At 57.3% G+C, this 15,102-nt stretch overlaps 1 protein-coding gene across 4 annotated transcripts in view; it reads right to left on the bottom strand.

The window, feature by feature from the left end:
* LOC138818114 (myelin regulatory factor) overlaps positions 1–9,972 on the bottom strand; it is a 30,726-nt gene extending 20,754 nt beyond the window's left edge. For all 4 annotated transcript variants that reach the window (XM_070009026.1, XM_070009027.1, XM_070009028.1 and 1 more), the window contains exon 1: positions 9,833–9,972. In XM_070009026.1, coding sequence (XP_069865127.1) covers positions 9,833–9,878 — 46 coding nt within the window. In that variant the 5' untranslated portion in view covers positions 9,879–9,972. The remainder of the gene's footprint in view (positions 1–9,832) is intronic.
* Between the last annotated feature and the right edge of the window lie 5,130 nt (positions 9,973–15,102).

The following is a 15,102-nucleotide window of genomic DNA, read 5'->3' as shown; positions in this document are numbered from 1 at the left end:
ACGGCCCCACCCACGCCGCTGACCTGGGCTGGCCAGCTTCACCCAGGCAAAGGCCCGCCCATGCTCTCCTGGGATCTGGAGTCCGGGGTGGGCAACCCCAGGCCGGCTCCCCTGGGAACAGAGAGCTCAGACAGTTCAGGAACAAATCCCAGCTCAGCCACTCCCTGTCATGTGACCCTGGCGGGGGAGGGGGCAGGGTGGGTGGAGCCCATGGTGAGCCTCAGTCTTCTCATTGGGAAAATGGGGGCATGGGCAGCTAGCACTTCCTTGGGCAGGGGAGATCTAGGTGATTTCTAGCACCCACTAGGAGCTCTGCAAAATGGAATGGCTGTCCTTGCTTCCCGGCCTCCAGAGCTCTGGGGACCCCAAGCCCCCCACCCCTGTCCCCTCCCTTGGCCCCAGCTGGCATTTCAAGAATGCTGAGCCCCGCTTAGGTGATTAATGAGCAGTTAAGCCCTCCCAGGAGTCACGAGCTGCTCGAACAGGCCAGGCCCTCCTACTGACCCCCACCCGCTCACCCAGCTGGTAGCCGAGGTCACCCACCATGCATGACCCATGGCCGCACCCGGTGGAGCTGGGAAGAACCACTGGGTAGACCTACCTTCCAGTACCCCACACCATCCTCCCTGGCAACCACAGTGCCTGTTTCTTGAGCACCTACTGTGTGCTGCTTGCTTTTTGAGGCACGGGAGTTCACTGTGCCTGCACAGTACCTGCAAGCTCTTCAGGTCCCATGTCACAGAGTTGTTTTTCAGTCATGACCATGACAGTGATGGGGGGTGACAGGGATGTGGGGGCGGGTCCTAGTGACTGACAGGGCACTATTCTAAATGCATTATGCAGCTGACTTCCCAAACACCTCCATGAACTGGATCACTGTTCAGAGAGAGGTCAAGTCTTGCCCAAGACAGCACAGCAAAGAGGAATCAACTCCAGATACAGGGCCAGACTCTAGGGAAGAAGGTGTGGCGAGGTGAGGGGCCTCCCCCAACCCCTGCCCTGCCCACGTGGTCTGTCCCACCTAGTGGCTAGGAGGGAAGATCAAAAGCCCAAGATCTAAGAGTCAGGAAGAGGGACAGGAGCTCCTCCCCACCTCGCCCCCACCCCCACCACCCAAGCTGCAGGTTCTTGAGACTGAACTTGGAATGGAGAGTGAATGAATGATGGGCTGTTGCCGTCAGGATGCTGCTATTTATAACAGGCCCAGCTCTCAGTCTCCGGTTCCTCCTTCTCCTCCTCCTCCTCTGCTAGCCAGGAGCACTCCTAATCACCCCTAATCTCCCCCACGGGTGGGGGGCGGAGGTGGGGGCACAGGCAGAGGCATCCTGGGAGACCCTAACAAGAACCAGATGTGGCTGGGGGGAGGAGGGACCCTCCGTGCCAGGGGCCGGGAGGACCGAGGGGGGAGCAGGGGGCTGATGGCAGGGTAGGGGTGGGCCCAGGACTGGAGGAGATGCTGAAGGGCCTCCCAAGGCATGCCGACCCCCGCCTTCTTCTCTCTACAAGCCTGCCTTGGAGGCCTGTCTTGTCTTTGACCCATGCTGTGTAGTTAGCCACTGGGCGGGGGCGGGGGAGCAGCCCACCCCACAATCCACACTGGGGGTCTGTCCTAAACAGGGGCTTGCTGGAGACCGGGATTCAGAGGTGGGAGGGAGGTACAGTCCCTAGGGGACATTCTCAGGATGCCCCTCCCCACCATGGCCAAAGTCCCGAGAATGTCACTGGATCTCATGAGGGCACTGCAGGCAGGAGGCTCGGGAGAGGCACAGGTTCACCCCAATCCTCAGGACACTCCCCTGAGAAGCAGGCTGCTGAAGATGGCCCAAGGCCCCACAAACAGAGAGGGGCACCATAAGGCAGCCAACCACCAGCTTCTCCGCATCCTCCCTGCTTCAGACCCTCCAACAACTTCCCACCACTTGGGACAAACCCAGAGACCTTCCCTGTCCAAGGCCTGGCATGGTTGGCTCACTCCTTGAGCACAAACACTTCCTGCTAGCTTTCCTTCTGCACAACTCTCAGGAGTCCAGACCCTTCCCAGGCTAGGCCAAATACAAGCTCCACCACTGGGCCTTTGCACTTATAACTCTCTCCGCTGCAAAAGGCAGACTCTCATTTCCTTCCATTTCCAGTGCCCCCCGGGGGAAGATGCTCTGACTGTCCCCTGGGCCTCGATTCTACTTTCCCATCAGATTGTCCACTCTTCTTCCCAGATCATATTCCTGGGAGGGTGAGTGTCCAGAGAGTGGCCAGTGTGCCCAGTTCGGGCCATACCCTTTTTGTGGCTCATGGTTAATTTTCCTAACCACCTCTCCTAGCAGGTGGGTGGCTTCTGCATTTTACAGATGAGGAAACTGAGGCCGAGGGTTGACACCTTGTGAATGGCTTCCAAGTCTAAGAGCTTGGCTATGCGCTCCCTCCTTTGGGGTGTAAGATCTTAGCACACAGTAGGTATGCCAAAAGTACACCTGGAATGTGTGTGCCCAAGTGGGCAAGCTGGGGAACATGACAGGCCAGGCTGGGCAGAGGGTCTGGGACTAAACAGAGCTCCTCCCGTCCCGCTCCTTCCTGAGGCTGTTTATTACCTGCCTGGAACAGGAAACAGCCACTGCCCCTTTCCAGGCAGGCTGGGGTCTGCGTTGTGGGGAAGTAGAGCCCTCCCTTTCTCTCCTCCTCCCTTTAAGGCCACCCAGCTGAGCAGGAGGAAGGGGTACGGAGGGGACCTAAGCCCAGGTGCAGGACATGAGCAGCAGGACCCCAGGTGGTCCCTGCACACTAGACCCCTCCATTCCTCCCCTCCTCGTGCTCATACCCCCCCCCCCCAGCACCAGCTGTGGCTGCTGGCTGAGGCCCGGCCATTGTCCTGGGGGACGGGGGAGGGTGGGGACCCGGCACAGTGGGAGGCTTGTGCCCTGCCCACCCCCTCCCCTGCCCCGTCAATGGGGCACTTGTCAATTCATGCCCAAACATGGCGGAAATCCCCTCAGCCACGTGGCCATGGGCAGGGTGGGCAAAGACCTGAGCATATAGGGGCCAGAGGCCTGCTGGGTAGGTTTGCACTCGGGATGAACAGGGCATGGGGGCCCAAGGCTGGTCCCTGAGTGTCCCCTCAAGGCGTCTGAATCACAGAGAATCACGCGCTGCCCACCTGGCACTTCTGCGGGGCCTTCAGAAAGGGACCTGACCACCCTGAGCCTCGGCTTCCTTTGGTCAAATGGAGTACATCGTGGGTGGGTTGGGGGTCCTGAGCCCAAAGGCTGCCTCTGCCTGGGCTCTATCTGTTCTCAGCCTTCCCACAAGGAAGTTTCTGAGTCTCTCAAAGCCCCTCCAGTTTGTCTAAGGCATGACTATACTATGCTGACCTTCTTCTAGTCTCTAGGCCATGACCAGATATTGTCCCCTGCCCAGTGGTAAGCAGATGCCTGCAGTCCCTCCGCAATTACCCCAGTCACAGACAGCCCCCCACTGCTGTGGGTTGTCTCCTCACATTCACAGGCTCCTCTACAGCAGGGCTCAGAAGGGCTCTGGCCTCCCCTGATTGGGACTTTCTATCTTTATTGATGCGATCATGCCAGCAAGACTTTGCGTCTCTGCACCAAATTCTCCTCTTGGGCCCAAAAGCCATGCTTGAGAGAAGACCTGGCTCTCCAGTCATTGTCCCCTCAGATCATCAAACCCAAGTCACACCTGTCTCCGTTTCCTCCCGACTTCTCAACAAAATATCCAGCCGGCCTGCAGAGAGTCCGGGCTGCCTTCATGTCCCGGGTCCCCTGTCCTCAGGATGACACAAACTGACCTCACAGCTCCAAGACGCGCCCACGTCTCAGCTTAGATCAACTGAGGTCATCACCTGTGGCTGGTTCTTAGGGAACCTACACTTTCCCAGAACCTCACTTACCTCTGGAAGCCCCTACCCAAATTGCCCAAGGGGCCAACTTATATCCCCCCACAATGCCTCTGACCCTCTGCCACAAGGCCCAGAACAGGAAGGCCACACACACGCTGTGTAGTGGCCCTGCCCACCTGTCTGCGACACTCCATCATGCTCTCCTGACCACAGCGCCCACCTCTACCCGCACCAGGACCTCCACCCACCCGGGAGGTTTGCCTTATGTGTCAAGCAGGGAGCTGGGCTCGGGACTCAGCAGTAAACGAACCAGGCCAGACCTGAGGCCCCAGGGAGCTGATACGCTAGAGGACAGAGTCAGATGACAAGACAGGTGAGGAGAGCCCAGGTGAGCCTGGCCCAGCCACCCCCTCTCCAAGACAGAGCTTCATAGTCTGGACCAGGCCCCCCAGAAGGACTTTGCCCCTTCTTTTTCCCTTCCACTCCCCTCTCCACTGGCTGTGGGCAGGCCCTCTCCACTCCAGATGCTAACAGATCCAAATGAGCAAATGGGTTTTAGGTGTAGCTATCCAAGCTACACCCCCCCCCCCGCTCTTCCCTGCCTACAACCAAAGGGGGCGGGGGCAGGGCATCAGGGGCCAATGTGGGGCTGTGGATCCATCCACCTAGGTCTCCTGTCCCACTGGAACAAGTTCTGCATCTCTGGGATGGAGGATGACACAGAGGGGACCAGAAACAGGCACCAGGGCCAGACTTGTCACAGTGCATGTAGAATGTACCCCAAAGGTGGAATGTGTTCCTCACACCCCCCCAGAAAAAGGAGATCAGAAATGGGGGGTCCCCTGAAACACACAGTGCCAACTAACAGGGCCCAAGCCTGAGTCTGGGAGGGGCACCATCCTGCCCTGTGGGACACAGCACCTCTTGAGACAGGCACATAGCACATAGCACCTGCCTCTGGTTCAGGCATCAGAGGCGTAGCCAGGCCGGGCGCTGCAGGCTGCCTTATCCAATCTCACAGAAACCTCCAGAGGTAACCGCTGAGGAGGACTACAAGTAAGCTCCCATTTTACAGATGAGAGGAGGAGGGGAAGAGGCTAAGCCAGCAGTGGCTCCCGCTGACCACCCAGCACAGGGACAAATCCAATCTGCTGTCCTCCCTGCGTCCAGCCCACAGACCACCCACACCCAGCAATCGCGAGGACTGGAGATCTGGAGATGGGAGAGGAGCCCCTCACGGAGGGAAACTGAGGCCCAGAGGAACAGCTAGGCTCTGGGAAGGAGGAAAGAGGAAAATCAAGGGAGGCAGCCTGACTGGGCCAGGCAGGGCCACCCCAAGTTAATGATTCAGTTAATGATTTCTGCCCCAGCCTTATCGGGGAGGGCAAAGTCCAAGGGGAGCAACCAATCAGCAGCCCCCACTGGGTTGTTACCCAGCAGCCTCTGCTGCCAGCCTCCTCCCCCCACCACCCAGTGCTGTAACTCCTTAGGAGCTGAGGGGGGTGTCCCCAGGAAGAGGCCATTCTGCCTAGAGTGGCTTGTCTGTCCCCTTTTGCTTCTGCCAAAGGCCTCTCCCCAAGGGTACTCTATTGAGACCCTCCCAAGATTCAGGTTAGGCCCAAGAACAGGAGCTGGTGACTGCTCCCTGACCCTAGCTAACACTGATCTCCACAGGTGCGTCCCACAGCTGCGTCCCACAGCATACCCTCCACCCAACACTTTGGTTCCAGTGTGGCCTCCATTGGTTGGGGCCATTTCCTGCACACCCTCTGGCCCACAGCTGGGTGTGGGGACCTGGGGATGAGTCAGACCCCTCAAGCATCTCCCCCTCACCTGGCCCAGGGCCCGAGGGCTGGGTCTGGCAAATCAGCTCAGGGATGGGAGCTGGGACAGGAGTCCTCCTCGTCTCATCCCAACCCTGTTCCCCACTCCACTCACTTCCTCCTGGGTATACCACAGACAGACAGATAGAGAGGATTCACACAGCCCGCCTCAGCCCACACTGCTGTACAGGTGGGAGCCTCTCAAACCATCAGGTAGCCTCCACTTGAGGCTTGGAGGCAAAGATGCTGTCCCCAACAAGTAGCCCCTCCCCCGGGCCCAGCTGGCAGAAGAGAGAGCTGGGGGCCAGGTCAACTTGGGCTGACTGGCTAAGTCACCCTTCCTCTATGAGCCTCACTCTTGGCCCCTTGGAAAAAGGCTGACCCCGTACCTCACCCCGCGCAGTGCCGAGCCAGAGGTGTCTCTCAGACCCTGGTCGTGGGGCTCTGGAGAGCCAGCCCCCAATTGTCTGCCTTGTGTGTCCAATCACAGGCTATTTATTGGATGTCTGAAAATGATCACACTGGAAACTCTGCTCGGATCCCATCCACTTCGTACACTTGCGGGGAACGGAGGCCAGAGAAGGAAGTCGGCCAGGCCGCCCTTCAGACTCACTATGGGTGAGACCCAGGCCACCCCATCCAGCCTGGGGGACTCCAGAGATTGGATGGAGGGCCCCAAACCCTTAGTGGAGACCCAGCCTTCCCATCTAGAGGCTGGGAGGCAGCCCCAGAACTCAGTAGCTGTTACACCCTGGCTGGATGCCAGATTCCCAGCAGTTGCTGAGGCCCCTCCATACCCACCTGTGTTCTGGGGGTACCGCTGCTCATCCCAGCCTCAAGTCAGAGGCCAGCCCACCCCCTTCAGGCTCAGCCATCCCTACAGTGTCCCCCTCTTCTCAATACTGAGGGGGCTCACCAGGGCTGAAGGCATCATGACCACCTCTGCTTTTACAGGTGAGGAACAAAGAGTCCATAGAAGGCACAGGTTTTGCCCAGAGTCACACAGCCCTCATGGCCTTGCCAGTTAGGTGATGAGAAACACACCTATTCCTACACCCCGGTTACCTGCTGAGAGCCAGTGCATCCTGCCAGGAGGGTTCCCTCTGACAGCCCTGTGCCCGCTGGTCTGGGCTGCCCTGGCTTCTCTGGAGGGGATTAGCTGGATGGTCACAAGGGCCCGGCTGTACCAGCCTCGAGGGGGCTGCCCTGTCCCGGCCTCCCGCAAGAGGCCCAAAGCGCCTTAGTCCCCCAGTCTCCCATTACCCGCCCAGCAGGACCAGGCCCATGAGGAGGCACGGACAGCAGGTCCAGTGTGTGCGTGTGTGTGTGTGTGTGTGTGTGTGTGTGTGTGTGTGTGTGTGTGTGTGTGTGTGTGTCTGTGGTCTTTGACATGATCACCCCTTCCTGTCTCCCATCCCAGAGCTAAAAGCCTGAGGCCCTCTGTTCACTGTCTAAGTTGGAGCCACTGAGCCCACGAGGGGACGAGGTCAGGACTCAGGGATCCCCAGCCCTGAGTATGAGAATATACGGGGTCCTCCGATGAGCTCAGAAATGACAGCCACACGCACAAAACACAGCTTCCTGATCCCTCTTCTAGTTCTTTCTCAGGCTTTTGAGTTCAGCCTCAGGGATGCCATGCCCCTATTGGGACCCCACCATCCCTTCCCCCCACCCCCATTCTCTGCTGGGCCTTCCCATTCCAAAGGGCCTGAGAGACCAGCCCTTGGTGTCTAGCACCCTGCCTCCATCTCAGATGCTGTAGCCTTCCCTAGCCCAGCCCTCCTGGGCAGCCAGCCCCACACCCCACCCTGCTCCCCACAGACATTCTTGAGTCTCCTCTTATCTCTCTGGAGGGAGCAGGGCAGCCTCCCCACCAGGCAGCCGCATGGTTGAGCCGTGGCGTCAGCCCCCGCGCCCCCCCCTCCTTCCAGGGCAGGAGAGAAGGTTTGGCTTAGGAGCAGGGAGCCAGACCAGCCAGGCTCACCCCTCTGCCTGAGGCCCAGGTCTGGGGCAAGCAGTGTAAGGGTATCTTTAGGAATCAAGGGGATCTGGCCCACAGGCCATCTGGGTATTTTGCAGGTACCAGGCACCCCAAGTCAGTTCTCTATGCCCATCAAAGACCAGAGTCTTTCCCTTCTACCTGGGGACCCCATCCCCTTTCCCAAGGGTTCCGCCTAAAAGGTTGCTGGAGGACAAATGATGTCCGTGGAGAGTAAGAGTCCCTGGGACTGAGGGAGAGCTACTTAGCACCCCTCAATTACTCCAGGTGCCTCAGGATCCACCATGTGACAGTCCCGGAGCAGGACAGCTGAGGCTTGGGGGTGCTCTGGCCTGGCTGCTCAGCTAGCAGGAACAAAGGTTCCTGCCAAGCCCTCCCCGCTACCAACTTCACAGAGAGACTAAGGCAGAGGAAGGCCTTCCTCTCCTACCCAAGGGACTCCCCAGGAAACCAGGGACTAGACATGAAACGTTGGCCCCAATTTCATCCCTGTACCCTGTTGTCCCAGTATAGCGGGGACCAGGAGAGAGTCTCCCCCAAGGAAGGCTCTTCACCCACTAAGGAGCAGAATAGGAATTTAGGGACCAGGGGAGAGGATGAGGTAGGAGCTAGGATCCCCAAGATACTAGAGAGGGATGCCAAAGGGGCCAGCAGTCCTGGCTCACTGTCCCTGTGGGCATCTGAGACGCACAGTAGGCTGGGAGACATCACCTTGCACCTCCCCCCTCCCCCCTCCCCTCCTCCCCTCCCACACTTTCTCCCCTCCCTCCAGAGTACTCACAGAGGAGGGGCAGCCCTAGAGGAGAGGTAGGGGCTGCTCAGGAAGAGTGGGGGAGATGGTAAGACACAGGAACACACTTCTAAAACCGATGTGGGGGGTGGGGTGAAGAAAACATGATGGGGTAAGCACAGATGCCACTGTGAGGGAGGGAGGGTCCTTTCAGGTCAAGGTGAGAGCAGGCTGGGGTCGCTTCTTGTGGGGAAGAGGCGTAGCTCTCAGGACAGCTTGGGAGAGCAGCCTAAGGAGTCTCATGGGGCCGGTGGGATGCAGTTCTCAGTATTGGGGGGTGTCTCTAAGAGCAGAGGTAGCTGGTGTAGGGGATACCAGCTTCAAGAAAATTCTATCCCAAGCCAGCACCGGTGGCTCATGCCTGGAATCCTAGCTACTCAGGAGTCAGATCTAAGGATCGCAGTTCAAAGCCAGCCCCCATTAAGCTGGAAATGGAGCTGTGGTTGAAGTGTTGAAGTGGCAGAGCTCTAGCCTTGAATAAGAAAGCTTACGGACAGCACCCAGACCCAGAGTTCCAGTTCTAGAGAAGGCACGAGGGCGCGCGCACACGCGCGCGCGCGCACACACACACACACACACACACACACAATTCTATGCCTAGGAAGCATGCTGGAGAGAGGTCCTGCCTCAGGTAGGGGAGGAACAATTGCTTCAAAGTGAAATGTCAGCTGGGCACTGTGGCTCATGCCTGTAATTTTAGCTACTCAGGTGGCTGAAGTGTGAGGAAAGAGGTTCAAAGCCAGCATGGATGGGAAAGTCTGGGAGACTCTTATCTTCAATTAAACACCAAAGGAGGGGGGAAGGTCCAGAAGTGTCACCGTGATTCAAGTGGTAGAGCACCAGACTTCCTGACTTCAAACCCCAGTACTAGTCTCCGCTCCCTGCCCCAAAACAGCGTAATTAGCCTTGGGAAGAAAGAGCACTGAGCATGGCCATGACAATCTCCAAGGGGGTCCCAAGCCCCGTTCCGGGGAAGCCCCGCAGGGAGGCCATGGAGATGGGCGGAGGGGAGGCCACTACCTAAAAGGCATGCAAGGGGGTCTTGGTTTCTAGGGGGCAGGCTGGGCATCGGGCAACCAGCCTTGAGAGATGGAAGGTCCCAGAAGGTAGGCTCCAGACCACGGATGGGAAGTGTGCCGGGGCGGGGGAGGGGGGTGCGGTGTCAGCACTGAAGGTCCCAACGGGACGGCCGGAGGGAGACCGAGCCGGGAAGACGACACAGCCCCAAGGAAGCTGCGTGTCAGGGGAGGCAGCAGAGGGGACCCACGCCTGTGCAGACCCCCGCGATGGGGGCCACGCGCGGTGCCGGCGTGGCAGGAACCACCCGAAGCCCCCTCCCGGACGACGGTGCCCGCTAGCCCGCCGGCTCTCACCTTCGAAGAAGCGCTGGAGCGCCTCCGTCTCGTCCACCACCTCCATGTCCGGCTTTCCGGGCGTGCGCTCCGGCCGCGGCCCCCCGCTACAGCCCGGCCCGGGGGCGCGGCATCGCCGGCGCAGCCCGCGCGCTCGTCCCGGCTCGGCTCCCGGCTGCTGGCGTCCCGCACAGCGCGCGGTGCGCTCGCCCCCAGCGGTCTCGGCCCCGCCCCGCTGCCCTAGCCCCGCCCCGTGCCGCTACCCTGGCCACGCCCCTTAGCCACGCCCCGCTACCCTAGCCACGCCCCACTGCCTTGACACCACCATTCTCCGCCCCGCGCTGCTGACCTAGCCACGCCCCGTTATCCTGACCACGCCTCTTACCGGCGCCTCCTCCCCCCGCCCCCCCCCGCTCGCCGCGCACAGCGCCCCCTGCCGGCAGTTCCGCGTGGCAGGACGCGGCGCAGCCTCCAGGGGACGCTCGGCCCCGGATCCTCCGCCTGAGTTTGGGTTCTGGGTCGGCTTGGGCCAGGGCCAGGGCCCAGATGGGGACAGAAAGGGCGCCAGCTCAGCAGGCATCGCAGGCTGGGGTCAGCGGCTTCAGAGCCAAACCTCAGAGAGGGTTGCCAAGAGGGTCCTATGATTATCCCCATTTTACAGAAAGGGAAACTGAGGCTTAATGAGGTTAAGTCCTATCTGAAGAATCACTGATAGAACTTTCTGAGGTGCTCATTTTTTCTGTCTAGCAGGATCATCACCTGTCACGCGTGGCAACTGAAATGTAGGCCTGGGTGCTCTCCCTTGGCTTTTTCCACTCAAGGCTGGGGCTGTACTTGAGCCACAGCTGACTCCAGTTCTGGCTTTTTGCTGGTTAACTGGAGATAAGAGTCTCATGGACTTTCCTACCCTGGCTAGCTTAGAACCATGATCCTCAGATGTCAGCCTCCTGAGTAGCCAGGATTACATACAGTCATGAGTCACTGGCACCCAGCGGTGTTCACTTTCAATTAATTTAATTAAATAGCCACATGTGGCTACAGTATTGGCCACTGCAGATCTGAGAAGTCAAGGTCAGTAGGGTTCAGGACCAAATCCTGGTAGACCCAGGAGTCAGGGCTCTCATTCCTTGCTACCCTTGCCTGGTAAAGTGAGACATGAAGGTTTTACCCACAAGTGTAGCCCAATAAAGCCTTGGCCCTCAGTGCCCCCCATCCCTATCAGGCCTGGCTATAGCCCCTGTTCATTGACCTGTCTACAATCTTCCCATTTGCAAAGCCTAGGTCAGATCAGATCCATCCTTTGCTAAAAACCACTGATTTCCATTTGCACTCAAATTCCTAAACCTCTTATCCTGACATTTGAAGTTTTGAATGCTCTGCCCCTGCCTGGATCACTAACTCCATCTCCTACTTTCATCTCTTCACTAAAATCATGACCACTGACGATTCCTAGTCATCATCCAAACATACCAAGTCCTCAACCTGCCCCAGGGCCTTGGCACGTGCTATTCTATTTACAATACTTGTCCTTACATGGCTGGGGTTCTTTGTAAACCCAGGTCTCAGTTCACGTGTGAACAATCTACCTGAAACTCCACTCCCTGGCCCCTCTTCCCACCTGGGCCTTTCTCCCCATACAGATTTTTCTTTAGTAGTTCTTATCCTTTTCAGTCCAGAATGGAAGGTCAGTGAGGGGAAGGGATTCTTCTGTAGGGTCACCACCAAGGAAACACTACGGGACACATAGTTCGTGCTCCATTAAACATGTGCTCAAGGAACGGACAATAGTGTCAGCAAACTACAAGAATCCTTGAGTGGGAAAAGTCTGGCGACAGAGACCAGACCCAGCAAATTAACCTATAGCTTCCCAGGACCTTTACACACAGCACGTTTCAGGGGCAAAGACTCACTTACGCTGCCCCACCACTGCTAGGTAGATGATAAAATTGAGACCCCAGGCAAGTGGGGCGCCCTGGGGATGGATCAAGATGCCAAACTAGCCAGCTTAGAGCTTTCTGCTCTGTAGAGGGGAGTGGGGAGGGGACGGGGGGGGGCCTGCTCCCTCTTCTCCTCTTCCTTCTCCGCGGTCAGCAGTGGGGGAGGGGCGGCCAGTGCCTGAGCTCCAGATGTGGTCTGGTCAGCAGGCCGGTGGTGGCCCGCTGAGGAGGGTCAATGCCACGACAGTTCTGGGCTTGGGGGAGGGGGCAGCCAGGCCTCCGGGTGCCTCACAATGAGGTTTTGTCCTTCTGGGGGCGTCTCTCGGAGCTGTGGCTCTTAGGTATATAGAATGGGATTTTGCTGGAGGTCCAGCTGTGTGTGCTGATGGCCGCTCCCCTCCCCCGCATGGGGCAGGGCTGAGGGGGGAACGGGGCCACACTGAACTGCTCATTCTTTTCCAGCCCAGGCATCCAGAGGTTTGCCCCCTCTGCAGACTTCCCGAAGACAATTGTTATTCTCCACGCTGGCCTCTCCTTCCTCCCTTCCCCCCACCCAGCCTTGCCGCGTGGACACTCGCCCACACTCTACAGTTTGGGAAGATACATTTATGTATTTTGCTTTTCATACCAGTACTGAGACTTAAATTCAGGGCCTCCTGCGCTGGCTTGACTTTTTCTGTTCCAGATGGATGTTCCTACCATTGAACCATGCCTCTGCTTTTGCCTTTTTGGCTCGTTTGACTGGAAATAAGAGTCTCATGGACTTTCCTTCCCCGGGCTGGCTTTGAACTGTGGTCCTCAGATCTCAGCCTCCTGAGTAGCTAGGATGACAGGCATGAGCCACCAGCACCCACCTGGGTAATGAATTTATTTTGAGTTGTCTAGGACAAAAAACCAGCCTCCCTGTGAAACTCCATTTGTTCTTCATCTTTTTTTTTTTTTTTTTTGTCGGTTATGGGGCCTGAACTCTGGGCCTGGGCGCTGTCCCTGAGCTCTTCAGCTCAAGATGAGTGCTCTACCACTTGAGCCACAGCACCACTTCCAGCTTTTTCTGCTTATGTGGTGCTGAGGAGTCAAACCCAGGGCCTCATGCATGCAAAGCAAGCGCTCTACAACTGAACTACCTTCCCAGCCCCTGTTCTTCATCTTTATTGGACACCCGGCCTTAAAGTTCCTCATCTGAGGGCTGGTGGAGTCAAGCAATGATCAGGGTTGGGGATGAGCAGGAAACATGATTATCTGCCTCATTATTAGGAAAATAATTATTCCATCTGTGGGGGTATGAGGCCCATGGGAGTGGACTGGTGAGGGGGGTCAGGCCCTGCTGCCCATTCTACCAGTTACAGGCCAAAGGCTCAGCTGTTCCTAAGGTTCCTGGGCTGAGACTAAAGTGGAGAGGCTAAAATATCTCAAGAAACAGGGCTCAGCCCAGCTGGGCACCATGGCTCACACCTGTAATCCTAGCTACTCAGGAGACTGAGATCTGAGGGTGAAGGTTTGAAACCAGCTCGAACAGGAAAGTCCATGAGACTTTGATCTCCAATTAGCCAGCAAAAAGTCAGAAGTGGAGGTGTGGCTCAAATGGTAGAATACCAGCCAGCCAACCTTGAGCAAAAAAAACTAAGGAAGAGGGGGTGGGGTGGGGGGTGTAGCTGTGGAGATGGGAGGGAAGGGATGGGAGAGAAAAACAAAGGAGGAGGCAACAATGCTTGATAAGAAATGTACTCATTACCTTGCCCATGTAACTAACCCCTCTGTACACAATAAAAAACTTATTTTTTAAAAAAAGCTAAGGAACAGCTCTTAGACCCTGAGATCACACCCCAATACTGTGTATACACACATGTGTGCGCACATATACACACACACCACCACCACCAATCACCAGAGCCCCAAAGTGCAGCTAGACCTAAGGACTCAGCTGCCATTTAGACAGAGACTGGCAGGATGGCACTGGGGCTGGTTAAGGAGCCCCGGAAAGGCTTATATACCAGAACCTTGAGGTAAGGTCCCATCCTTGGAGATGGGTACCTATCAGTGCTGTGTGACACTGAGAAGGCCACCAAATCTCTGATTCTTTGCTCTGTCTCTGCTCACTAGGGCCAGGGTGGTTTGAAGACCCATGAGATCAATGATGAGAAGCTCAGAAAGCTTTAAGTAAGAGTAGAGCCAGAGTCCTAGACCGGGAAGTCAAGATCCTGACCCCTGGTGGATCCATCTCCAGGGTGACTCAGAGCTGGCACCTTTTCCGTTCCAGAGGCTGTGGGGAAGGCAAGCTTCAAGGCCAGGAACACTGTGCAATCATTCTACCGGGGTTCACCAAGTGTGGAGGGGTCTTGGGGGACTTGGGAGAGCCCGGCTTGGTGGAGAATGGGGGTGGGCCGGTGCCACAGTCTGCTGAGGTTGGAGGAACAGCGCCCTCTGCTGTACAGAGGAGGCAGCACCGGGCCTGAGGGCTGGCAGGAGGCCCAGCCTGGGTCCCGAGCCACTCAGTCCCCTGCCTCACTGCCTGAGAGCCAGAATGTACTGGGGTTCCCCAGGGATGGCCAGGTGTTTTGTGGCTTTTGAGGGACGCTCTCAGCAAAACTTTTAGTAGCCCTGGAATTTCAGTTCTCCAAGCACTGGTTCTGTATTCTGGATGGGAGGGGATGGCTTACTTCTCTGAACCCCAGAACCCTCAGGGAAGGAAAAGAGACAAAGCAGGTACATCGTTCAGTGCCATGATGGGTAGATATCAAGGCTCTGGCATAGCTCACACTAGCAGGACTTAAGGCACACAGGGTTCCCAGAATTTCTGGCTCCTCCCACCCCTGTGCTCCCCAACCCTCTAAACTCACTATGTGGGTATTCTGTGTGTGTGTGTGTGTGTGTGTGTGTGTGTGTGTGTGTTTGCACACATGAGCATGCGCCAGTACTGGGACTTACACTCAGCCAGGGTGCTGTCCTTTCACTTTTCCACTCGAGGCTGGAGCTCTCCCACTTCAGCCAGAGCTCTACTTCCAGCTTTTTTTTGCTGAAGAATTGGAGATAAGAGTCTTTATGGATTTTTCTGCCCTGGCTAGCTTCAAACTTCGACCCACAGATCACAGCCTCCTGAGTAGCTAGGATTACAGGCGTGAGCCACTGGTGCCTCAGCTCTCAGTTCTGGATTGTACATAGCCCAGCCATGCACATGGGTATTAGGGTGGGGGGGGGGAGGAGAGGTTGGGTCTCCCCCGGGCTCTCTGGTGTATCTAGGGAGCAGCTACAGAGGTGTAGTCTCCATCCCCACCCTGCTGTGACTCTCCTAGGGTGTCCCCCCACTCTGTCATTGTCCCCTGATGAGAGATCACTCAAGAGGGCTGCTATGCTTCT

The sequence above is a fragment of the Dipodomys merriami genome, unplaced genomic scaffold, assembly GCF_024711535.1.
Source record: "Dipodomys merriami isolate MVZ:Mamm:240054 unplaced genomic scaffold, mDipMer1.0.p SCAF_712, whole genome shotgun sequence".
NCBI classification, from domain to species: Eukaryota; Metazoa; Chordata; class Mammalia; order Rodentia; family Heteromyidae; genus Dipodomys; species Dipodomys merriami.
Note: the sequence above shows the minus strand (reverse complement) of the source record. Positions and strands in the feature narration are given on the sequence as shown.